This window comes from Anopheles moucheti, chromosome 3 (assembly GCF_943734755.1).
Source record: "Anopheles moucheti chromosome 3, idAnoMoucSN_F20_07, whole genome shotgun sequence".
Classification (NCBI taxonomy): Eukaryota; Metazoa; Arthropoda; class Insecta; order Diptera; family Culicidae; genus Anopheles; species Anopheles moucheti.
Window position 1 is genome coordinate 32,804,761 of NC_069141.1, and position 26,750 is coordinate 32,831,510.

At 44.0% G+C, this 26,750-nt stretch overlaps 3 protein-coding genes across 3 annotated transcripts in view; 1 reads left to right on the plus strand and 2 right to left on the minus strand.

Moving 5' to 3' along the window:
- Positions 1–1,045, plus strand: part of LOC128305988 (splicing factor 45) — a 1,695-nt gene extending 650 nt beyond the window's left edge. The window contains exons 2-4 of the mRNA XM_053043646.1: positions 1–241; positions 308–614; positions 692–1,045. The exon at positions 1–241 is cut by the window's left edge and continues 376 nt beyond it. Of these exons, the coding sequence (XP_052899606.1) occupies positions 1–241; positions 308–614; positions 692–964 (821 nt within the window). The 3' untranslated portion in view covers positions 965–1,045. The remainder of the gene's footprint in view (positions 242–307; positions 615–691) is intronic.
- Positions 1,046–1,112: 67 nt separating this feature from the next.
- On the minus strand, positions 1,113–6,711 carry LOC128305987 (E3 ubiquitin-protein ligase RNF123). Its single transcript, XM_053043645.1, has 8 exons — positions 6,608–6,711; positions 5,094–6,540; positions 4,719–5,025; positions 4,122–4,627; positions 3,275–4,051; positions 2,559–3,201; positions 2,316–2,493; positions 1,113–2,249 (listed from the first exon to the last, which is right to left on the minus strand). The coding sequence occupies exons 1-8, from the start codon at positions 6,709–6,711 to the stop codon at positions 1,943–1,945; spliced, it is 4,269 nt and encodes a 1,422-aa protein (XP_052899605.1). The 3' UTR covers positions 1,113–1,942.
- Positions 6,712–7,903: 1,192 nt separating this feature from the next.
- On the minus strand, positions 7,904–21,123 carry LOC128304375 (homeobox protein AHox1-like). The gene is made up of 6 exons (XM_053041555.1): positions 20,271–21,123; positions 19,335–19,580; positions 16,322–16,644; positions 14,286–14,343; positions 8,302–8,540; positions 7,904–8,234 (listed from the first exon to the last, which is right to left on the minus strand). The coding sequence occupies exons 1-6, from the start codon at positions 21,121–21,123 to the stop codon at positions 8,022–8,024; spliced, it is 1,932 nt and encodes a 643-aa protein (XP_052897515.1). The 3' UTR covers positions 7,904–8,021.
- Positions 21,124–26,750: the final 5,627 nt, after the last annotated feature.

Here is a 26,750-nt window from a genome sequence, read left to right on the forward strand (position 1 = left end):
ACAGCAATAGCAGCAGCAGCAACAGCAACAGCAACAACAATTCCGGTCCAAGCCACAGCGGACAGCCCGATGATGAAGGCCCGGGAGCAAAGAAGTTTAGTGGATTTGGCGGTCGTCCTTCGTCAGACGATGAGGAAGAGTTCCGACCCGGGCAAAGCCGTCCATCGGGTGCGGCTATTGCACCACCACCATCGCTGCAGGAGTCTAGTGCCGGTGGAATCTCGACAGAAGTTGGCTCCAAGTAAGTGGCTATTATTCTCAATATCGCTCTCAACAGTCATTCTAAGCAGCTGCTTTTTATTTTCAGAGTTTCACAGCTCGCTGCGTACGGGGGTAGTTCAGTGGCTGCCAAAATTATGGCCAAGTATGGTTTCAAAGATGGCCAAGGGTTGGGAAAACAGGAACAAGGCATGGCAGTCGCGCTTCAGGTGGAGAAAACATCCAAACGAGGTGGAAGAATAGTACATGAGAAGGATATTCCGGCGACTGGTTCTGGTACGAGCAGTGGTTCCGGTAACGAAACGGTAACCTCCCCACCGAGCGCAGGACAAATCGCATCGGAACCATCCATAACTGAGATCATGAAATCCCCGAGCAAAGTGGTTCTATTACGGGTATGAAAAATTAAGTGCATGCATGAATGTCTTTAGTTTGGGTTTATCTGCTACCATTCTTTTGTTCTTCACTCCAGAATATGGTCGGTCCAGGCGATGTAGACGACGAGTTGGAACCCGAAGTGAAGGACGAATGTAATACCAAGTACGGAGATGTGGTGACGGTGGTGATCCATGAAGTTCCGGATGTGGTACCCGAAGAAGCGGTACGCATTTTCGTTGAGTTCAAGCGTATGGAAAGCGCCATCAAGGCCGTGGTTGATCTGAACGGTCGATTTTTCGGCGGCCGACAAGTGCGTGCCGGGTTTTATAATCAGGAAAAGTTTGAAAACATGGATCTTGGAGGTTAAGCTTCCTCTCCCAATTGCACTAAAGTAAAGGTCACGCGTCACAAGCTGTAACCAAAATGTCTACTGTTCTTTTATCCGTTTATTTTTTGTATAGCAAGAAAAAATGGCAGTTTTAAATGCGCTAGGCATAAAATTGATTCGATTTATTTAAGGAACACACACTGCTCGCTGTCATACCGAGAAGCTTCAAGCTGAATTACGATCCTTACTTGTGTGGGAGGTTAATAAGGATAATAGCGATCGCGGATACATGTGCGTTGCCTGTAAAGAGCCTACCGAAAACCCGGGAGTACGTATTTGAGCTGAGCAAAAATTGTAGATTGAGGTAAGGTGGTTCTAAAGGGACATTGCTATGCTACGCAACTGAAGAAATGAAATTGGCTAGCTAGAATTGTTGCTATTACTAAAACACCTCGAAGTACACACCCTCGACGTAAAATGGTAGTCTTTAATGAATGAGATCATGAGTTGAGGTTACTTAAAGCCTCCGAACAATGCTTGCGCATCCGCGAAAAGTGCACGATAGCAGCACCATTCGCCTAACGAACGGTTTTGATTGACTAGAATGTTTGAGTGAATGTTAGTGAACTTTCTTCACGCGCAAAAAGCCAACATACAAACAGACGATATGCAACAACGACGATGCGTTTACTTACGCATGTATTACTTTCCTTCTTCGTGTTGCTGGTGCATCCGGTTTGTAGCAGACATGCACGCCTCGATGTATGCAATCCTTTTCCCTACACCCTCAGTGTTGCTCTCCTGATATGAGATCATGGAGACCTCTTGGTCGTTGGCTAACTTCGGCCATAAAAGGGTCGAAATCAAAAAGAGTTGGAAAACCCGTCTCATTAGTGATTACGTACATCCAGGCGCTGCATATCCAAAACACGTGCACAGCGCTATTGTGGTCAGTGGAGCAATACACACATGCGTTCGCTTCAAAAGCGCCATATAGTTTATGTGGAAATGTGACGACTAGATTGATGTTGCACTGTTTCGCGGTCCATCAAAGTCATCGATAGCACTGGGCGATGTGTCGTCATCCGGAGTCGGCGATGTTCCATTATTTTCGTCCGCTACCTGATCTATCGATGTCATTGGGATGGAAGATGTGAGCACCATAGGAGACACTTCCATTCGGGGTATAGATGGTGCTGGTGGTGCTGGAGGTGTATTGCAAGCTTCGTAAATGATTGCCCCATCCTGGCGTGTAACGCGTGTGATAAGAATTTTACAGTAAAAACACTGCTTGCTGTTCATGAGATGCTGCATTATGCATGTCCTGGGGAAGAAGATACGACAGCGTTTATAGCTGTAAAGCTTATATGACAGGTTAATAAGGACATACTCGCAAGATTGGTGCTGACACGGGTCAAATGCAGCCGAATTGGACTTGGCGTAGCAAATTGGGCATAGAGAATCCTCCGACAGGATGGTTATCTCCGAGAGCAGCGTTTGACGTAACTGCAAAATCTCAATCAATCGCGAAATTTGTCCAACTTCTTCCGCTAGAACATGGCTGGGATCTATGAATAGAGATAGTACACCATGAGAGTATCTGAGTGAGCTTGCATACCAGCACAACACTTACAGTCGGCCATATTGAACTTGATGATGGGTGGATCGGGAATGATTTCCTTCATGCCGACCGAACCACCACTGCTGCCAGCCTTTCGAAACGGCGAAGGCACTCGAACCTCGTTGGTGAGTGGATCAATGTGTGCCCGCATCTTTGGATCAAAGTTCCCTCTAGGTGCTTCACCATTACTGTTTGTTATCGGTGTCTTCACCTCGCCCAGTGCGTACTCCAAACTGGCAATGTGGAAACTAGTGTCCGTGAGGAGATACTTTGAAATGCGCGGTATTTTCGTAATGCATTCCGTCGAGCTGCCAAGTTCGTGGCGCATCAATGCCAGCAGCATCCCAAAGGCGGCACTGATGATGGCAAAGTGCGTCACGTTGCTCAGATCCGGCAAGCACAGGTCCATTACGTGCTGGAAACAACCGGGCGGAACGGTAACGCGTGAGAGCACCTGAATAGCTAGCTGACAGATACGACTAAGGATAATTTCGCTGTTGGCCCTTGTCGCGTCTTGCAGCAGGCTGGGCGTGATCGTTACGATCATCTCTAGCGCACGCATAAGCGACACGGTCAGCTCGAAGCACATGGAGCAAATTTTGAGTTGCTTTGTTTCGATCACGAGCTGCTCGTCACGTTGAGATATGTTTTGAATCTGTAAACAGGACATTTTATTAGGGCCAAAAGATCAGTACCGATACTTCCTCATCGTGACCAACTATACTTACGTCCTGAAGGATGTGTATAAACTCGGAAAATGCCCAATTTAACTGGGACAGAACGGAATTCAAAAACGTTGTACAGTACGGTTCATCTTTGCTGAGCATTTCACTGATCAGACGTTGGAAATGTTTCGACGAGCAGGCCGGTGCGATCAGGTGTAGCAGACCCGTGTGGGAACCATTCTTTGCCCGGCTACGATACAGTCCGAGTGATCGTTGAGTAGCGGCAGGATCTTTACCCGCACGCCATACGCACGGTGGGCGTGATTCACGATAAGCGAACCCATCGCCGAGCCAAAATCTCAACAACAACCAATTACTCTGTCCCCAGGCCCGGTTTTCGTACGGACGCAACAGCGCACGGACAAGGGCATGTTGATTGTCCGGGGTCGCATTTTCCAGCGCACGGATACCGGCCTCGTGACACGTTAGTGAACCGAGCGCCTGAATCAGAGCGTCCTTGCAGGAAGCAAGAATAACACGCGGGTCGGCCAGGTGTTTGGCTAGAAAGTTGGCCGACGAGCGAATTAGCTCAGTGTCGTCGGCAAGATCGTGTTGGATGGCAGTGTCGTGAAAGCTAAAATCGAGCACAGTGTCGAGCAGGATGGGCGTTACGTTGATGTACGTCTCTGGCAGGAACGCAAACAAAATTTCCTCCGTGCTGAAGGTGTGTAATGTTTCGAAAATTATTCCAAGCAACCAGCAGAGGAGTCGTCGCCGGTGTGATCCGAGAGCTACTGAACGATACCACGCTTGTTTTCGAGCTAGTTCCATCGATCGTTTCTAAAGGAAAATAAGGAATAAGAAAATGTTTAATATGTCAACATAAGAGGTGTAGCCACAACCAACGTACCGCAAAAATACTCTTCCGCTGTCCAAAGCGTGCCTCTAGCTCATTAAGTAGCTCTTCGTGTGATTTCTGTCCCTGGCTGGAGTTACTTGTGCCGCCGATCGTGCAGCGTTTTAGCTCCTCAAGATTGTGCATCACTTCGTCACAGTTGCTCTTCGTCTCGAGTAGTATATCCGATAGGTGCGTTATGTTATCCCGCAGATCCGCTATCATCACTACGTACTTGTGCGCGACGGCATTGTAGAATATTACGCAACAGTCGAGCAGCTCACAGACGGCACGGAAAGGATCCAACGGGCCGCAACCAATTGTACCGGATGTACATTTTGGCGATGGTTGCCCGGTTGCGGTCGAACCGGCACCATCGTCCATCCCGTTCATAGTCTGCTGGGTGGATTGTTGATGGCGATCCGGGATGCTGTTGGCCGCTCTGGATACTAGAGAATAGGCAGTGGAGGGACCCGCGGAGACGAGAAACATGGCCGAATCGAGAAACACATTGAACGCGGCTGAGAACGACGGTAAGGTTTAAAGATTTTGCCCAAATATTCCAGATAGGAAGTATATCTGCCTAAAGCCATATCCCCTAACCCAACTTACCAATTTCACTTCGCAAATCACTTGGTTGATCAGCCGAAAGCACACTCGGATGATCCGCACCGAGCGCGTCGATAAGTTGCGCTCGGAAATGTTTCCGCAGATAAGAAAGTACACCGCCAATACGATCAAGGTTAGAATATTTGAACGTTCCATCATAGAAAAATCGACAATCGATTGTGGGTGGGCCAGCTTTTCCGGGCAAATCACCATGATCACATTCGTCCTCCCATATCGTTTTGGCCACATCCAGAAGAGTGCAAAGAAACGATAGTCCTATCGCAGGTTGTGTGGTCGAGGAGTATAAACCCTACAAAGAGATATGTACGCATTTTCAATAAAGAACTGTTTGTTTTCTTTTCGCTCCACAATACTCACTCGCAACTCAACATTATTTTCCATCACAAACTTTCGAACCTTTGTCACGAATATTCGTCTGCTACTGGGTGTGTTTGTTTCATTTCCATCAGTATTGTTCATTAGAATGTGGATAAGATTCTTTTGCAGCGTGTACAGCACGGAGGTGTGCGCCTTTAGTCGTTCGCAAGCAGCCAAGTACGTTTCTTTCGAGCCCCCCAATCCTTCGGTCCATATGTGATCATCGGGTAATAACTGCTCCAGTGTCGACTCGTCCGGTGGTTTCGTGTAGAGAAACAGTGGCAGACAGTTCTTCTTGAAGAACTTGTACTCGAGGAGATACTTCCGCGTGGCCGGATGATTACAGACACACGTCAGTATGACGATAATTTTACGCTGCTTTTCATACTCCAAATCGACGGGCGTTTCCTTGTAGGTGTTGGCAAGATAGTTGAGCAATTTCTTCAGGAACAGCTTCATCTCTTCTTGCTCCAGATACGTCCACAAAACGGTGAAAAATGTGCCGAGCGTGCTTTCCGGAGCACCGGGCTGTGTCGGAGCTTCATTCTTACTTCCGTGGCTATTGCTGCGTAGCACACACATCCCACGGATATAGCTGAACACTTTATCCTCTACCACGTACGAATTGCCCAGCAATGGGGCGATCCTTTCGATTAAACAAGCCGCCAGCAACATGTACATCGATTCCGGTGTTACTACTCCACCACCGAGAGAGGTCAACACTTTTTGACTACCATTGGACACTCTCGCGTGTTGCGAAATGGTACCGGAAAGATTGACGAGATATTTTAACAGACAGTCCGCCTGGTACAGTGCTACGTCCGGTGCTTCCTGGAGTGGTTTGTATTGGTCTACCGGATGCTTGAATGGGGACCCACCAAAGTTTGCGGTGAGACTGTCGTTAAACGCCAACGAAACCGCCGGATACAGGGCTAGACCGGGTCCGCGTTCGATGTCCTTAAAAGCTTCACCGAGTGGAGCACCGTTGCGATAGTATTCAATACGTCCGACGTCCATATCTACGCACACGCCAAAAATATCGCCCGAGCGCCAGAACGGACCATACTTTTGTGTGTAAACGTGCCAGATCCTTTGCTTGCTACCGTCCAACCCGTAGCTATACCGTGTGTCTCCAACACCGGTGTCCTGCGTAAATTTACAGTGCGCCGAACACCAGCCAATCTGCATGACACCCTTAGAACGTAGCTGAACCTCATACATCCAGCGGCCACTGTAGACGCAACAGTTTGCTTTAACCGTCGAGAAAGCATTCTGCGACTGGAGCGTCAGCTTATCCTTCGAAACCAGTATCGATCCGTCATCTGTCACGTCGAAAACGGTTCGCCTGGGGCCAAGTCTTCCTTCGACCGGTTCGTACGCTGGATGTGGATCGAACGGATGATCATTAAGCTTCTCATCGAGCCACATTCCAATTTCGGCAATAAACCTATCGTACACCAAAACAAACAAGGTTCAAATTACAGCCTGACAATGATACACGGATGGAAACTTACTCTGACAGCACGAACTGGCGCTCCCGGTCGCAGTCTTTCTTACCACCGATGGCAACCGTACAGTCGCCATCAAAAATATTGGCCACAGTCGAAAGAAAATCCATCCTAACTTACTGCTACTGTTCCGATGCCCACAAGCGGTACAAAGTCAATACGAACGTCACCACTTTTACGCTACATCTTGGAGAGGTTTAACCGAAGGAATCACATCGGCAAACGTTGGTTTGCTTCGATCAGCACAAAGAAATCCGACGCTTCATGCTAATAGCACAGTCAAGTATCGATTTTATACCGTGTACACACACTTGGGCGCCGCACCTTCAGGCAAAAAAAGATGTTGACAGAATAATGTCCGGATAGAATGGGGTGGAAAATGGGAAGCAGGATAACGGGATGTGCTCTGCGCTTTGTTTCTAGGATAAAAACAGAAGCGCTGGATGACAGCTGGAATGACAGCGCACAGCTGTTTACGAATCCTGTACGATAGGGAAAGGAGAACGGAAAGCTATCGAAGCGAGAGTGTGTGCGTGAGATCGTAAGGACGTGCTGCCAAACAAAAGCAACGTTACGGATTCAAAGTATTGCGCCACGTGGTTGAAGTGGTAAATATTGATTGACTCTTTTTCTTTCTGGATAAATAATTTACAATTGTTTAATACGTTCTTTAACTGATTCGTAGTCTTGGCCTGCTGAAGGAGTCTTCGAGAGTCTTCCACTGTCGGTCGAGACTGTTTAGTCCTTGAAAATCGTGCTTATCAAGGTCTTTCTTGCGGAGGAATCAACACCATCACTTCATTTCCATACGGACGACGTAGAAAGACTTTACGGAGTGGATCTTCCGATACCGTTGTACTGATATGAACAGCCCACCAGACCGGTGAGTATAATTTGCTGTACGATCTTACAAAAATCCTTTTTAGCGCAGCTATGTCAGTTTTGGGCAAAGCTCTGTATAGTTCCAGCTTTGGAAATAGGAACTTTTATTAATATAATTTATGATTTGAATACCGAAAATAATGTTTTCTTTCACACAATAAAAGCAAAAACCCTGAGATTGTACAGAATTCAACTGAAAAATGGACGAAGTACAGTAACCAACAAACCAGATAGCACTACCGAAATGGTGTATATTTATATTACACAGGTTAAACAAAAAGTATGTTAGTGTGCTTGAAATCCCACGGGTGGTTGGATCTAGTACTTGGAGATCGTTCGAATTTCAGTGCTCGTTTTGTTTTAGAACTCCTCCTGAAGTTATTCTTTTGCAGTGGTTTCGAATTTTGTCCCATAGTTGCTATGTTGAAAATCGAGGAGTTGAATTCTCTTTTCCTTAGTTTTAGGTGCCACTCGATTGCAATGTTGCAGGATGGATAACTGATGACAAATCGATAGCTTTCTGTCGAATGGAACCGAGTTACGAGGACACGTTGTTTACGATTTTCTTCTGATTTTCTTTGTGCTTTTCCGCCTTGAGCCGCAGATCGACGATGCTGGAGTTCTTGTCGTGTGCCACGGTGAATCCGGGCAGTGTGGCAATGGCGGCGGCCGCCGCAAGTCCTCCCGGTCTGTACTGGGACAGTGAGAAAAGGCTCGCCGGCACGGAACCGGAAGTAAGAGCAGCTGCGTACTGTGAGAAGAGAACAGAATGTTAGAGTGCTGGCTAATGGCCGTTCAATGTTCACGTGTTTCATTACCTGTTGTGCTGCAGCGGAAATAAACGCAGAATCGAAGGCAGAGAAGGCGGCAACGGGGAAGTGATGGTTGACCGCTGCTGCTGCTGCGGTGGTAGAAGGAGGCAATCCAGTCCCGGCCGTGCCTCCACCGGGCGGAACACCGTTTCCAGCACGAAGGGACGGAACGTTCACGTACGGTGCTACACGACACGGTTCGAGCGGAGTTGTGACCGGTGGGCTGTGACTCGAAAGGATAATACCTGCGGGGAAAGGAAAAACCAGTGAACACAAGTACCAAAAAGGCGATACAAAAAGAGTCCTCCTATCTTCATATACCATGTACTGCTGGAGGAAAGGGAAAGATTTATGAGACGAAAGTTTTGAATGATAGCCAACTAAATTCAAGTTCCGGTCGTTTCGTCGACCAGTGGGCTTACGGTTGGGATTTTTTGTTCGTTGCCATAAAGGTAAAGAATCGATGGAATAGCGGGAAACGTAACTCAACGAGAAAGAAGAAGGAACGTTTGCTTAATCACACCAACAAATGAGACAAGCAGACTTCCTGGGATAGTTGATTTTTGGTCCTTTATCATTCTTAACGATATTCTTCGATACACTTTTCACAGTTCATGTCAAATATGTAAGACTGGAATGCAAAATGATTTAAAAATAATGTCGGTGGGACTCGCGTTAGATACTATATTATGGGCTTTGAATTAAAAATATGCGCACGATTATAATATATAATATATTTACGAATTATGATTTAATATAGATCCGTTTCCATCTTAAAAAAGTTCTTTATCGACTCTCTCGCAAATATTTGAATTGCGCGTAAGCCATAAGTCCCCATTAAAATTCTCCCCCTAACGTAACTTTACCATTATGAATGATAAATGCAATTATCGTACTTTCGATGCAATTTATATCGGCTAAAGATGATATGGAAAATAGCATTTCAACTTTAAGCTCGACAAACGCAAGCAATATTTTCTTCACCAGCAAATGCACCATCTACCCTCATAGGGTGATCGGGGAGTGTTGCCTGCTGTTCAGTTTTTATGATCATTTCTCGCCCTTAACTTTATCTTTCCACTTGATTTGGAATCCGGGCCGGGCCAGGCCCGACGGGAGGGGCAAGTACCCAGATACGGGAGCTAATTCAATTATGTGATTACATTTGATGTAATCCCATAAATCCGAGACTATGACTCTGCGATGGTCCGGTTTCGGTTGTGGCTCCTTGTTCCCGCACGAAAGCCAAATACGCAACAGTTCCATCATTCGACGGGAAAAAGAAGGACTTCTTCTGTAAGTCTGGCCTCGTTTCGGAACGTGTCGGTGTGAAGAAGGGATGGCAGTGCCCGACAACACATTGGAGGGTGAAAGAAACGGTCGTCAGACAGTTTATTAAATTATCATTTTGTGTTGTATTTATTGCCGACTCTGCACAAACTCCGGGGGTTGCGAAGAAAGAGAGAGAGAGAGAGAGAAAGAGAGAGTGAGAGCAGAAAAGTGGGATAGCTTGATTTGAAAATAAAATCGTCCGTTTCGTCTCGTATCGTTGAAGTGGAAAGATGCTGCCACACACAAACACAAATCGAGCCCGTATCGTTGCAGGTGGCGAAAGCATCCTTTTTCAGCTTGGGTTGAAAAGGACAAAAAAAAAACAAAAACAACATCGGAACACAAACACCAAAACGAGTAGATTGCAAATGCACATCACGTTACCGGGTGGTGTTTGCTTAGAAACAACCCCTGCTACTCCATAGAAACCAACCCGGCTAAAGGTATGTACGGATGCGCAGTGGGCGATGTATTTTCGCACTGTTGACGGATTGGGCAGCACGTTGCGATGTATTTACATGCACCGGGTGGATCGCGCGAAATCGAGAGCACCAGCTTACACTAAAATGTCGCCGAAACTAGTGTGCAGTTTCCGGAAAACACGAAAGCGCTGAATATGCGCTTAAAATTGGTGGTTTTGTCGAGTCAGTAGATCTGCGTCGCTTTTGGACGTGCCTGCTGATGTAATTTGTCAAGCCAAACATGGCGCTAACCATGTCGCCGACTAGGAGAGAGGGCATTCCCAGCACGGTAGTGCATAATTTAAATTTGCATGTATTATTTTCCGTTACCCCGGTGCTGTGCTGTTTACACTCTGTTTGTCTGCCAATTTGGCTGTGCAAACAGAGGCTCTTCCGAGTTCCATCCAAAGCGGCCGGGAGGAAATTGGTGAGAATGTAGTGGGTAACGGTTTTTCGTGCCACTTTTTTTTTTATGCCCTCGTGGAAACGTTCCAAGTCCGCACGATGCACGCTAATTTGTACAAAACGTAGAAAAGGCCACCGTGACACGTGTGCGCCGCGGTTCGGTTCGAATGTACACTTTTCCGCTTGGTGAATGCGGAAACGTGACGTTGCCGTCTGTTTGATTACGGTAAAGCAAATCTAAAACCAAAAAGCACATGAAGGAGATGTCGGTTTTTTACGAGGATGACAATTGGGTTGGGAGTTTTTATTGACCATCCAGACTTTAGTTAAAAGTGGGACAGTGAGTGATTCATGATAAGAAGTTTTGCTTTTATTTGGGTTATTCTTAAAAATGTTATGGGTGATATAATTTATTGAATCTTCCCCTTACTTTAAAATATACAAACAGATCCTTATAATTTCAGGCCTAAACCCAAAAGAAGATCCAACAGAGTGTCTTATTATTGGTCCAATTATTGTGGGATTCGGGCTATCACATCAAAGATCGTGCATCGAACCTCATCAGAACTTGGGTCAGATCACAGATAGCTCCGCAAAAAACCCGAATAACGTGTAAAAGAACACATTCTACTCTTAGGCTTCGTCAGCCTCTTCAATTAATTGTGGTTAAGAGTTTCAAGGATTGCAAGTCTTCAATTTAAGTCTTCGGTCGGGAGTTGTCTCAGAACTGTTTAATACAATTAATACAATAACAATAATTAATCAACAATTAATACACCTTGCTATTTAGAGTGACATCTTAATGTTTATTAACGAATTCTATTTAGAACTACTCTTTTCAGTAAGAATTATCCAATAAGTCTGTATTGACTGTATCGTCTAAAACTCCGTCTAGTTCTCCGGAGTTTAGCGGAGGCTGTTACAGTACACAATATCGTAGTGTCCTCTAAACCCCAACTAAAAACATCAAACGGTATTGCCATCTTTCATTTTTTCTTTTATGGAGAACCAATCAACCCCATCACGTCATGATAGTGTTCTGAGATCTACAACGCCTCATCGCTGACGTAAATGTCCTAACGGACAATCCGGCATAGGTTCTGCGGTTTGAGGAATTGTTAGTCTGTAGGCGCTTCTGCGAATCGGGCAGTTCCCTGAATGTGGTGGTTCTTGCATACGAACGGGCTTCTATGGCAATAAGTGGGTTATCTATGAAGATGTTCTCCTTTAAAAATCCAAAAGAGATCTACAACGCCAAAGGAATATATACACATTAATATCCAGCCAAATTTCTTGAATTGGGTGGCTTGATGCAAATCTAATATCGTACTAAGTCCCTTGCGGACTGATCAATTGTCTGTGCATTATTGAAGTTTCAAGGACACAATTACCAGAACTCAAAAAAATATATACCTAATGGCGGCTAAAAGCGCTGAAGTTACCAATGTTACTCTTAAGTTACTCTCTACTTACTTGGGAAAGTATAATTTATGGTATTATTTGCTTCGCTTAACAAAGTAATATTAGTAATTGAGCTTCCACTTAGCTGTGCTAGCAAAATCTTTCACAGTAATCGCTCATTTGCATCGAACCGCAACGAGGATTGGAATGCAAGGGATGTATACACACATGCCTGTCCGGGAATTGTATCCACCACGTTACCTATCACGTTGCGCTTATGGCGCATATGTTTCTTTTTTCAATTTGTTGTTTGTGAGGTGTTTTGCGGACTTGGGTGTCCCATCCGATGGAGCTCGAGTGGCTGGAAAAGTGGAAACATAAAAAAAGGCACAACTACCAGCTAAAAAGACTTAAGAAGAAGAAATCCATCCAATTCGGTTTATCCCCGGGACGATATCCGAGCCATTCCCAGGACACTTATTCCCAGAACAATAAATTACAGTGTCCTTCTAGCGCTTTCCATCCCTCTCCCTTGCTACTTCGGCATTTCCCGGAACGAGTAAATCAAAGTGGATGTCCTTGTTCGGAGAGTGTGGTTTCACCATCCGAGAGGACCAATCTTTGGAACAAGACACCCGTTCCAGCGCGAAATAATTGTTTCAAGTTTCGGCGATTTGTTTCGATTGTGTCGCGGTTGTCCCTTTTACCCGCTAGGATTCGCACCCTTCGATACGTTGAGCGTGAATTTGTCCGTGAAAAGAAAATCGCTCCTAGGGGAAACAATCGGATACGGAGTCGGACAGAGGGTTAAACGATGCTTTTCCGCTCGAGATGCGAAAAACAGGCAGATAGAAAGGGAAGGATTGATCGGACCGTTCTGTTTGTTTCTCTCTCTTTCTCTTTCTCCGTGCTGTCGCAGGGGTGATGCGTGGCGTAAAAGCCATGTTTATCCGATAATTGAGTGTTTATGCTGTGATTGAAGCGATGAATTCAATAACATTAATTGACTTTAGCGCCCAGTGCAGTCTGGTGCTGTAGTCCGGTACGACATCAATCCCCATCATGCCTTTGAAAGGATGCAATGACTTGAAAGTGTAAAGCACGATGCAGCTTGGGAGTGTGAGTGAGACACACATTCTGACGGTGGTTGAATAAATAATTTGATTAAATCGGTACAATCTAATTAATGTTTTGGAAAACAACAACCGGGAAAAGCGTTGGTGTGCGCGTGCCACCTTATGCTGTGCGGTTGGTTCGGTTTACGAACACCCCTTGGCGGGACATTACCACCCTGCCAATGTGCAGCACATGCAAATTCGATACATTTTTCATAAACGACCGAATTAAATTAGAACCAAATTGATGACAGTCTCGGGGCGCATAAATAATGACCCGACGACGAGAGCACGTAAGTCTGCAGGAGAGATGACCGGGAAGGAGATCGGCACCGAAAGAATGTGGTTCCGGGAGGTTTTGCTTTCCATGCAGCAACATATGCGCAGGCTCAGACATGTGACCGCTTATGGTGTGTGTTTCGGGTGTAGTGCAACTGTCCCAATCCTTTACTACGCTTCCGGTCAATGAAGCTGACCAACGGATGGGGCGATTGTCGTCTCAAATAAAGTGCTTCAACATTCAAATCCCGCAAAGCTTCCCGCCGGCTTTTAGGAAAGGTTTTACATTTCGATCGGTTTTGACGTGCCACTTTCTTGGCCGCTTGTTTGTTGTGCTAAATCATATCAATATATAGAAAACTTCTCCCCTTTATTGATACAAGGCACCCCCCGCACTCTGCTGCGGATAGAAACATAAACATAAATCAGTATAAATTATTTGATTAAATCGAAGCGACCTCGCCACACTTTAGCTCTTATTCCGCCCCCCGGGGGCATAAACGAGGGATGGCTAACATTTCTTCTATTCAATAAATATAAACACTGATCATAAAAAAGGCGTCCTGAACGCATACGCACCGTATTAATGTATCGGGAATTTGCGTATGGTTTTGTGATAAATTTCCAATCGGATCGGTGGAGGAAAATTAAAATCAAGCCTCGCACTGGAGCAGATTGTACCGGTTCGGTTCGGTGATGGATTGTGGAACGGGAGGACACAATTGCCAATTGGCAATTGGTTGTGTCGAATGCATAATTCATAAGCTTATGTGCGGCTTGTGAGCATGTGTGTGTGTGCATGTGTCGCTTTCTGCGTTCGTTTTCTCGATAAATGGCCAATTTGTAGTTAATGTTGCATTTGACCCACGTAGGGTGGAAAACAGAGATTTGAATATGTTCCGATACGCCATTTTGTGTTTTTGAGTTGAGAGTATGGGCATTTTATGGCATAATTCAATTAAAAGCTGCTGTTACTGCTTTGCATAAACTCACTTACCTTTGTGCATTTGATTTTCATGCTTTCGACACTTGGCCCGTCTGTTCTGGAACCATACCTGGTGTGGGAAAATGAAAAGAAAAACTGTGAAAACAGACTCAATAGACATAAATCTACCGGGGTGCAAAATAAACAAAAACTGCAACGAAAGCGTTTTATGATTATGAATAATGGCAGAATGGCTTACGGGACTTTGCTGATTGCTCGCGAAATGAGAAGTTTTGCTGCTTTTTCCCGTTCTTAGACAGATCTTAAGGGAAAATCCTTGGGGAAACCCCAAACACGAACAAAACAATCTGTGAAACTTGTTCAATGGCGAAAAAAAGGCATCATCGACAAAGCAAAACATTAGCCTCTCTTCCTCCGAAAAACGGACAAATCCCCTTGGTGGCAAATAATACTTTTTCCGGCATTGGTTTGTTGGTGTATTCGGTATGTGACCGTTTTCTTTTGCGTCGAAAAATTCAATTAACGCCACGGTAGCCATCATAAATTGTTGTGCTACTGTCGCTGCTGTCCAGCTACTACTAGTACCCGGTATCCGGGACTCCGGGAGGTTGGTTTAATGTGAAAACCGGCAACGAAGAGTGAAGAAAGCACGATGGATGCAACCGAGCAGCAAATTATGATCCCCGCCGGTCCATAACTCACGGCTAATTTAACGGCCATCTTGAGCGAAATTGATATAAATAGCGAGCGGAAGGATACGGGTTGTGGGTTGACTGCGCCAAAAAGGTGGCAAAGGATAAGCGTTCGAGCGTGAGTGTTGTTCGTTATAGGGCATTTCTCTGTTTGAGTGTGTTGTTGCTTCAGAAAGTGTACAAATGTATTGTCCGCTGTGTGTGACGTCACGCACACATCAGGAATCGATTACGAACCCAGTAATGGAAACTCCATTATGCTGTGAATGGATTGAACTGTCCTGTAAATCAACAGCCTCATCACAGCACCATAAATAACCCCCAATACACACGCACACACTCAACGTTTGTTGTTATCCGTTTTTGTTTTGCTTTTTAAATACCACCAGCTAATGCCGCCCGCGCAAGGCTACATCAACTTTACCAACAAAGCGAGATTGAATTCTCAATCACCGGAAACACCTCTTCGAGTGCGAAGAGCACAGCGATCCCACAAGCAAACGGCAAGAAAAAGCAAATCCAATCAATTAGTGGAAAATTAATGTCCGATTTACGCAACGGAACAAATTCGCCAGCTAATGGTGAGCAAATTAATTTAATTAAATGCCACTGCCACACTCCGTGTTTATTCTCCAACACACATATACGCTGCGCGTAGGGCGCGAAGGTCACTGCTGGAGGGAGGGATAAGGATTCCAACCAGAACGAGAAAATATATCTTCATCGATTGAACATTAGCTGGCGTGTGGGATGATCGAACACAATAAATAAAAAGTGCCAATACTTAGAGCTCCACTGTCACTGAGACCACGTGTTGTATGTAATGGAGGCGCCTGGCACTTTACTTCCCTTTCACACAACGTGGTTAGTGCCAAATAAAAATGACACTTCTAAGCCTACTAAGATTGTTTTAAAATCGTTATAATTGTTTTCTGAAAATAGGATGGCATTTAAATGTTTTCTTGCCCGAAATGATACACGAAACACTTACACCTTTTGGTGTATGAAACATCAAGAACATTAAATTGTTGGAAGAATTATTTTTTGACATTAAAATCTAGTGTCTGATCTTCAACATCACGCAATCTTATCACATTGCTTTTAAAAGGAAAAAATAGTATAATAATAAATTTGCTTATCGGTAATGTTTGCCCCCGGGAATTGATGCACAATAAGGGTAGCATTATCGTCTACCATTTCTCAGTGGTCGATAACTCAAATGATTTTAGCACCCTTTTGCATATGCAACGAATCCCCTTCAAGGGATGGCCCGGTACAAAAAAAGGATGGCCCCTTTAAAGCTGGTAATCCTGGTTCAATTTGCCTAAGTGATTTGCACCAAGAAAGGCGATGAATTTTTATGCGCGTCCAGCGATAGTGGAACGGTTCGATTACCTGCACCCTTGCCTCGCTCAGTCCCAACCGCTGGCTTAGCTCTTCCCGCATAAATGCATCCGGGTAGTGCGTTTCCTCGAACAACCGTTCGAGCTCGTTGAGCTGCTCGAGCGTAAAATTCGTTCGGGACCGCCGCTGTTTGTTGTTGGTCAGTGCTGATAGTGGACCATGTCCGTTGGTGACGTGTGTCGTTTCGGTTGGTAGTTTTAGCCGTTCCTCGACGGTAGCGGTACCGGCCGGTGGTGCTGACTCTGATCGCGTTCCATCGGCACTCGGATCCTGGTCCCGGTCGGGCGTAAGGGATTCCCGTGGAACTCGCGATTCTGCAATGATTTGAAGAAAGAAAGAAATAGATCGATTATTGTTTTGTGGAAAGGAAATACCAACAGCTCGCCACTCGAAGCAAAACGGGAGGGCAGAAATGATTAATGATGCTTGGCTGGTGCCTCGTTGCGGCAGTTTTCCAGCAAAAGATCATGCTATGCGGTCAGGGCTTCGTCTACTGTAAGTCACATCATTTGTCATCATCGTGAACGTTGTTTTGTAACCAAAAAAAAAGGAGAACAACATTGTGCAGTAACTTAAACCCCATAATGTTCACACTATTGCACACACGCATTACTAACGCGAACTAATAAAAACGTCCTAAAGAACTACAAATCCCTGACCGCGAAACTGTTATTGTGGAACCTTGTGAGGTTCACAAGCTCACCCTGCAGCGGCTCACCCTGCAACCAGAACCCTCAACGGTTCGTAAGTCCGATGCACATAAACAATGCTAAATTTAATCAAACCTTTCAACCTCCCTATTCTCGAACGCACCTCAATCACCTCGGGATGGCAAAGGGCAACAGCACTTGAACTCTTGTGCTCTTTTCGCCAACACGGGGGTTAGCCAGATTAAACTTCTACACTGGTTCTTCATTTTCCCGGGGAAAAACACTCCTCTATCCTTCCGAGCAACAATCGCTCTCACCCTCTCTCTCTCTCCTTCGCTCTATTTCGCCCTCTTCTTTGTACAGGGCAACCGGCAACCGGCGCACCAATCTTTTATTCATGATTATTTGTAATGCAATTTATATCAATTTAACACAATAATAGTGTAAAGTTTGTGTAACGACGGCTACCCGGTCGCTACCCCTTGGCAGTGGCGGAAGACGTTTCAACATTTCACGCAGGCGAAGCGCGTGCGAAGATGAACTTCTTACTGGTCCACGGAACTCGATGAAGTACGGTTATTTTACGTGTAAAACTTAATAACAAACTCGCGCACCGGGTGAACTTTGCTGAGAGGGGGGTTTCTTCCAGCAACCGAACCGAGGGAAACGTTTTGAAGTAAGGGTATTACCTCAAGATGCTCTGTGTGGGTTCATTTTTCTACCATTCCGGGCCCATTTTCCCCAAACGATGCAGTGCGTTATCTTTTACCACTTAGGGTTTATTGTAATTTTTTTACACCTCGCCGTAGTCAAGGTGGGTGAGCGAGTGAGTGTGGACGTAATTTAGAAGAAAAAGTTCATGTGTACAGCACCGGGTAAAAAGAAAGGTGCATAATGGAGCATGTTATGTTTTGCAATTGTTATTACATTTCTCACCCGCTGTGTGCGTTGTTGCTGATTTTGCTGTCGAGAAATGATCATGTGCTTCATTTTCTGGGGTCCTCCTTTTTGCAGTGGAGGTAATGTTGGCAGTAATGAGTTTTCCGTACGGTGTGTGAAGCAACACAACACTTCCCATGCATTACGCTGCAGCACAATAACGATTCGTTGTCGGTTTGCAGGTTTGTGCAAGTGAATGTACTGTTTGTAAATTTAATCTCCTCACCGTGGGGGACACGGAGTGTAATTGAGTTGCAATGGAAAAATATAGCCCCATTGCATGACAAACGGAAGAAAGTGATGTTTCCATCATGAAGCAATTAAATCGTCATTTTTTTAGAAACAAAATTCCATTGGTTTGCTACTTAAGCTACTACAACGTTATGAACATTATGTCGTTATGATTTAAGTATGCTTTAAAATTTCGAAACTACATTACTAAAACCCAACTAATTAAACAGTTGAACACATCGGTTAACAACTCATTACAATCAATGTTATGTGAGCCCCAAAAAAAAAAACGTCACACTTCCAAGGAAGTTGTTCATAATCCGGAAAGTAATCTCCCATGCTGCGCCACTTAGTCGAATCGCACTGGGAAGAAAATCTTCAAGAAGACAACCATTTAATTAAGTCATCCTCCTTACGGTACAACCAATTAATTAATTAACACGCAAACGCGGCCAGCTAGCGCTATGCTAAGGTCGTGTAAATTTCCATTCACTCGGACGGTAAATCCTTCCATCCGGGTGGAAGCGGAGATCCGAGCTCGGTAATGAAATGTAAATATGCCGGAACATAAGACACGCCATAAACGGAAAGCCGTGAGGAATGGAGGGGCAGGGAGTGGCGGGGATGCTTAAATTTGTGCCATGTTTTTACATGGTGACGGAAAGCGATTGCCTCTTTTGCTTTTCGGTCCGTCGATTGAGCCGAGAAGTAGAAGAAAAAGGGTTTTGCTTGATCCTGGTCACGGCACCACCACCAGCGAAAAGGTGAGGTGATCAAACGAACGGAGAATTAATGGTGCAAAATTAAATGAATTGACAGTAAGACTTTTGGGAAAAGTTCGTTACGATGTTACATGGCTTGATGGTTCAAGCTTACTGCACAGAATGCTAATTAATAGACACAGTGTCGTCCCCACTCTTCCACGCCGAACGTTTGGAGGGATTAATGCGCAAGGCTTTCACGGTGATCGCACTCCGGAGAATCCGGGTTCCTTCTCACCCTTCCCGGAAAGGGGTTAATTTATTTGATTACTTTCTTATATTCCCTCCGGGTGGTCTGGCGTAAGTCGAAGCGAAAAACGGAAGAAAATTTAACCACCTTCCTTGTAGTATTAAGGTAATGTTAAGTAATGATCTGTTCGTTTTTCTTGTTTTTGGGGTGCAACTCTCCATAACACCACATACCTGTGTCGGATTCACCGTCGGTACCGGCAACGGACGCTGGTGGATGGTGGCCCGGGTTGCTTATTGACCCCGCCGGATAGTGGTGATTGTTGATAAGGTCAACACTTTGCTTCAGCAGCTCGGAGGCCGGTTTGGGACGTACACCCTGCATCGTACCGGCAGGATCGTATCCATGGGCCCCTTTGGCCGCTCTTGTGTCGCTTTCCGAACGCACAAGATTTAAGGCAACATCATCTTTGGCTTTTACTGAGAATTATAGGAAACAGTTTTTGCAAATATTTTAAAATGAATTCTGTACGCTGGAGGCGCCTAAAGGTATGCAATTTAAATTTCTGCCTCGTTTGTTCTTGTCGATGGATTCCTTTCGGCTCTTTACAATCAAAATATTAAGGTAGTCAATATCCTTTTGGGTATAATAAAGATTTGATAGTAAACATTTTTTGCCCAGGGATTTTTTTTTTAGTATTGATTATGTAGTATTGATAATGGAAAAGGTGACCACATTTTCAATTAAATTACGACTAGTGTAATTAATTTTCAGTAAATACTAGCTTATTCCATTATAAGTACCAGTTGAGTATTAACGTTAACAAACTGTAAACCATTGGACATTTCCGCAATAATCTATTTCAATTAATCCTTAAAGGAATCAAAGGACAGCGCCGAGAAGTATGCAATTGTAATTTTGATTGATTAGCCTGTCTATTAAAAGAAAATGTTACAATTTTGTCAGGTGATTTTAGGCTTAGAAGGTCGAATGTAATTCGTATGTATGTATGTATGTAGTACCTATACCAGTACAGTCCAGTATAGGATGAGTTTAAATATACAGCATATCTTTAGGCGCTTAAACGTACGACACAATGTAGTGCTAAGTTGTCAGTAGGAGTTTTGCATTTCTATCTTGCAGTTACAAAACATACTATAATCACTTACCTTCCTTCTTTTCATCCACCAGATCGGCAATGAGCCAATTCCGTGGAACATGTCGCTTGCTGTTATTTTTTCCAATTGAATTTCCCCCGTCACCAGCATTATTACTACCACCGGTGCTACCTTTGTCTGACTCCTTCTTCTGTCCTCCACGAACGTCACCTGTTTCGCCGACGGGTAGATCGGCCAGCACCGCACTAGACCGATTGTTCTCGTGTGTCTTCTTATTGTCAAATTTGCGTATAACACTAATTTCATTACGATTCGTCACACCTTTCTCGTTGTTATTGCTGTTGTGGGGACCGGACAGGAGTAAGAGCGAGCGTCCTATCGTGTGTTTGTCCTGTCCATGTTTCTCGGATTGAGCCTCGTCACCGGAACCACTGATCACAACCGTCGGCTCTAGGGAAATGGAGCTGGATATCGGAAGGGTGTGTGATGGACGACCCGTTCCGCTGCCCTTGTGTTCATCATTATCGTACACACCTACGCTACTACCACCGCTAGCATTGCTGTAGGAAAGATCCGTAATTTCGATGTCGATCGTTTCCTCGTCCTCGTTCGAGGGTTCCTCGCGCCTTTCGTTTCTATCGGCGGAAAGGACATTCGAACGAAGCGGATGTAGCGTGTGGAGCCGAGCGTGCGATACCTCGAGCGAGTGGGAATGTATTTCATCCTCAAGATCACCACCAAGACTGCTGCTAGTATTGGAAAGTAAATCCGAATCGGAACCAGTCCGAATGCCATAATCGGGATGTGGCACAGAACCGGCCGTGGCCGTCATGTTGAGCAAATCCATCACACGGCTGTTGTTAAAATCGAACGATTTCGTCACGAAGTGAGCTAACTGCTCCATGATGTACCGGCGGGTTTAGTGTCCGTTTCAAAGTATACAACTTGACTCAACTTGTTCTAAATGTTCCAAATAATTGTTTTTGGTGATGAAACTTTTTATTTCAATGGTGGAATTTCATCTGAAAAGAAAATTAATAAATGGTTTACAACTCAAGGTAGACAAAAAAGGAATACAGGGATCACCATCTCAAAGGCTCAAACGCGAATTGGACTCGAAAAAATCGAACCTAACCCAATTATCATCCTCCTCATTGACGTCCATCTGTTTACGGAGGGTGAAATGATGGACAGCATTTCGTTTGGACTTTAAGTACAGGCTAGAACATTAATGCTAGTAGGGCGAAATAGATATACGTTCTGCCATCGGTCAATCCATGTGGGAATCCGTTGCGAAGGTATTTCAAGGTATGGTTCTATTGATTCAAGTGCTTTGATCAATTATCGTCATACCACACGACACAAGTGCGATGGATAGGTTAAGGAAGATATTTACTGAACGTGTAATGCTTTATTAGTTTTTGATTTTGAAGTTCAGATAATAAACACGTTGCATGAAGAGAATTTTGTTATTGAAAATGATGACAAATCATGAAATTCGTAAGATTGATGCAATAAGTAATGCTAAAGTTCTCATGAAATATATATTTAATTATTTTGATTGATGGTTTAAACGATGTAAAACTCAAAATTTAGAATGATTTTATATCATTTACTTACTATCACATATCATATAGCCCCTAAAGTATAGTAGTTTAGTCCCTTAACTACCGTCCACTAAAAAATACTGCAGTCAGACGTTTACGGCTATTCTTTAAGCTATGAAAATAGTGCTATTTTGTGGAATGATTTTTATTCCACACACTATTCAACACACACGCTCACTTAAATTTATCCTATTACGTATTTGATTGGAAAACTTTTCACACATTGTTTTTCTCCATAGTACACATCACCATGAATCACAATCCGTATGGTTTGCAATACGTATGCTGCGTATTTATCACTTCTCTCACGGTACTGCAACTTGTTCCGTGCAAGGTGCTACCATTTTCTCTGGTGCAACAATTTTTCACTCAGTGCAATATTGCATCTTCGGACTGCAGTCCCCTTTTTTTGGCCGTATTCACCAGCGTCGTGAGGTCGTTTATTATTTGCCTCTGTTAGTTTTTTTTTTCCACTTCACAACGCATGTAGCACTCTGTCTCTCACTGAACACCCGTTTTTGTTGTGTGTGATGGCGTGAGTTGAAGCGTGAATCAAACCAGAACAGGTCCAACCGGAACGACCCCCGAACGAACAATAAACTGTGTTCCGTTTGTTCGCATACCATATCGGCATGGGTGCATCCATCTGCACGGCTATGTTTCAGACCAGCTTTTTCCGAGTTTTCCCTCAAGGATGCCACGCGTTCCGAGGGTGAGTAAAGCCGACGAGAAGTGAACACCTCTCACGCATGAGCCAGAGTGAGATGAACGTTTGTTCGCATCGCAACTCTGAATTGGATGTGTGTGAGTGGTGAGTCAGGGTGTGGGTGTGTATGTGCGGTGTGCTTTTAACACGTTCGCTCAATTGCATGTTTGTGCAATGATTATCGTAATAATAAAAAGTAATCAAATTGAGTGCGGTGTCGTCACCGGATGCTCCCCTTTGCAGGCTGACATCTTGAAGTGCTCCTGCAAATGTGCCGTGACCAGGCGTTTCTGTGTGTGTGCTTTGAGCACGCGTACTATACAACGTGAATGAAATCTTGCGTCGACTCCCACTCGTACCACGCGACACAGAACATCCCGGAAGGATGCTTAATCGTCCGTGAGGGCTATATTTCGCCTTAATAGAGCGATTTTCTATCGAGAGGATGGGAACGCATAGGGTAGACCAGGCTCACCATCAGCGGTATTAAAATGTGAAGGTGATGTGGCAAAAAGGAGGAGATGGTTTTGTGTGTAAGCGAATGGATTTGGGTGGCAATTTTAATCGCTGTTGAAAGGATAATTTTCATCATTTACAGTTTGGCTTTGCATGTCTTGTTTGCGTGTACTTTGATGTCTGAATGATTAAAACAGCATTAAAGCTTGTGACTATTAAATTCCTGTTAACTCTAAAAAATCATAATTATCTCAGATTGGAAATTTTATTGTTCTGATAACTTCTCCTATAGCACAACTAACAATAGTTAACATCCATTCATTTAGAGCGCTTTGGATGTAATACAAATTTATGTAGTATAAATTTACCATAAAACGATAACAATATCCGATCAGAATGAAAACACCATCGTAAATGGTCCGGTGCAATTGAAACTTCCACAAACGACCAGGCGCCTCCATGTACATTTGCTCACTGCGCATGCTTCACACTCACAACCAAATTGGTCGACCGAGTAACAACAGCCGACGCCATTACAAACGATGCCACATTGCTTCCGATTGGTCCATCTCAACCGTCAAGGGGTGGAGCTAAGCCGTTCGCCTTCTTTCACGCCGCGACAATGCGAGCGACACGTGAGACAGCAGGAAAACTCTTTGCACGTGCTGCCGAAACACCGAAGCAATTATCCGTCGATTTCATTCCATCAGGTTAATGGGCCGCTCGATAGAGGGATGCTCAAGCGGCCAAGTGTCAGTGATAACAGTGATAATAATCGTCAAATGTTTACCGTCTTCCTTGCCGTTTCCTCACCGAACCTCAGAACGTGTTGCGTGCAGGATCCTTCAGATGAGAGGTGATTCTTTAAAGTAATTTTCTTTCTCCCTCTCTCTTTCTCTCTTTTTCTCTTTCTATCTCACACTCATGGCATGCTTTGGAATGTGTCGATGACAAAGCGATTGCAATTTACCACCCTCCTGTGTCCATGTGTCTTCGACTCATTCGATTACTCCTGTCCTTCTTCCTCCAGCGGCGCACTTTTAATCCCCGGGGGGAAACTTGCAAGCAAAAGGAAAATAAAAAAAGGAAGCAAGAAAAGTGGTCGGAACACTGCCACACTGACTGAAACAAATTGGTGCGAGGTAAATAAAATGTAAAAGATTTGTCCCTAATGGATTTCGAATGCCTTTTATGATTATTGATATTGTTATGGGTGTCAGGGCAGCCGTTTGGGTTGTTCCTTATTTGTATGCTTTTGCCTGTGAACGGTGTCTGATAGAAAGGAGGAAAAATGTTCCTTCTGGTTGGTGGATTATTGTAAACTGACATCACCATGCTTATTTTTATCTCTTTCTTATTCTTCTTTCCTTAGTTCAGTTTTACTAATTATATTACTATTACTACTATATTATTTATGTATTTGATTTAGATTTTTTATTCGATATCTTTTTTTATCAGTTTTAAACTGTCTAGCTCTAAACTCGTTGCATTTATTATGATTTTCAATACATTAAAATACTTTTGTTCTACTTGATGAAAATCGTCATTCTGTTTTGTTATACAAATTGTTTAATTTAAATTAGTATTTTTGGTGAATTAATTGAGTATTACATTAAATTACCATTATTAATATTATGTTTACCTTAAGAGGTTTACAAATACTTTTTTAACCTAAGGAAAGGAGTATGAGAACAATCCATGAAGGTGTGACCATAATTGAGATACAGCGATAACCAAATTGAATAGGTGATAATTTTCATTAAAGGCTGAAAGAGCTCTCAAAAACGGGTCTTGCTGTCCATTGCTAATATGGCGAGCGGGAATAAGAAGAGAAAAATAGTAAAGAAATATCTTTCATAAGAAATATCTTATGAAAAGTGCACTTTAGTATTTCACATGAAAATAATTGTCGCCTTTGGCTCTATTTAAAACATTAATGTTGGGACAATATAATACTCCCCAGAAACTCCGTCCTTGCACATTTTCGCCTCATAATCCTTCCGCCAGCATAAATCAGTACGGGTTTTCTTGTCTCTGTATGGACAACAGAAACTAAAAAGTAATAAACAACAATTACACTCTCAAGTACGGCAAACCGCAGCCAAATCGTTTAATGTACCGAAATAAATTCATTTACTTTTGCACAAGAGGGAGTGAGAGAAGACGCGCGCGCTTATGCGCTGTGTGTGTGTGTGTATTTCAAACATCCGCCACAATGCTTTGCATGTGGTGTGGAACTGTTTGCAACCCCCAAATGGCGATCCACAACACCCGAGTTCGCGACATTTCGGTGCCACAATTTGCATACGACTAAGGATTAAAATGTATCGAGACAATTATCATAAATTAAGGACGGGTGCGCACGATGCAGAACCACCACAATCGTACTACCGTAGGTCGCTCATAGTCACCTCGAACTTGTTCGGATAGTGGAGTGAATTTGGGTTTCTTTTTTTGTGTTGCTTCTTGCTCTGCAGTCGAATGTACTGGTCGCGACATTTGGCTAACGCCGGACGATAAATTCGCACATTCAGCGTACAAATTGACGATAATGACCGCCGGCAAAGGGCGAATCAATCTGTTGCCGGTGACGTACGGAAGGAATAATTTTTGGCGTTGTGTGGCCCTTATTAAATTTTGCTGCTGTAGCATTTTCATTAGTCTTTAGTCATAACCTGGTGTTTACCGCTATACTTAACATCCGCGAATGAAGCAGTTGACCAAAAACTTTTCATTTTGTTGGTAGAACTGCTGACTCACGAATATTGAGTAAAGCCAAGTATATCATACTCATTCTTTTTCGAATATTATTCTTGGGTTTCTGTATGAACAACAGACACTTAGTTAACTTGCCATACTTATTCAGACTTATTTAATACTTGATCACTTATCCGACGCTCCAACCGCTTCGCGGTCTAAGCCTGTTGCAGGACCTACCACGCCTCCTCTGTCCACTTGGACAACTTAAAAGGATTTGGACCGGCTGGATCGTCCGGTGTCATTCTTATGACGTGATTAGCCCTCCGGAATCTGGTGAATCTAATCCGCTATACGACAGTAAGTTCGCCGTACAGCTCATAGAGCTCGTTATTGTAGCGGCTTTTCCATTGTTCTCAGACAGATAATGACATCATTTCTGTTTAGCATTTCTGTCAGAATGACGCCTGGTACATCGGAAGGTATTTTATATGCTCTCATACCCTTTTAGATATTTAAGAAGTTGATTGGAATTTGAAGGGTTGTCACCACCCAGGAATTTAAAAAACCCAAAACATCCCAAACACCCAAAATCCTGAGATTGTAATTTAATCCAATTTTGATGAGACAAAAGTGACTGCATACTTCTTGGTGTAATTAGTGCAAGAAGCAACTCTGGTCTCTGTTCAGTTCTTTGCACGAGGTTGCACCCATCCATCTGGATACCAGTACCATTCATTCTCTTCGTCCTGTCCATCGGGAACCGTCCCGTATCAATTGAGTTTTGTGGGCTCTGACTTCAAAATCGAAGTAGTCCTCCTTGATTAGTTGGAGAATTTCAGTATTTGTTCCCACATGACTTTATAGGTGCTAGATCAGAGGATTATTGTTTGTTAGGATCAACACTTCTAAATGGCGTCCAGTCTTTTAACACGTTCAGCGCCGTATCTCCCAAATTTGGGAGATGCTCTAAACGCCTTGAACGACTTTGAACGTGAACGTGTTAAATCACTGTGAGTTTCACATTTTACATTGACCAGAAGAAGATCTACTGACCACGTGATC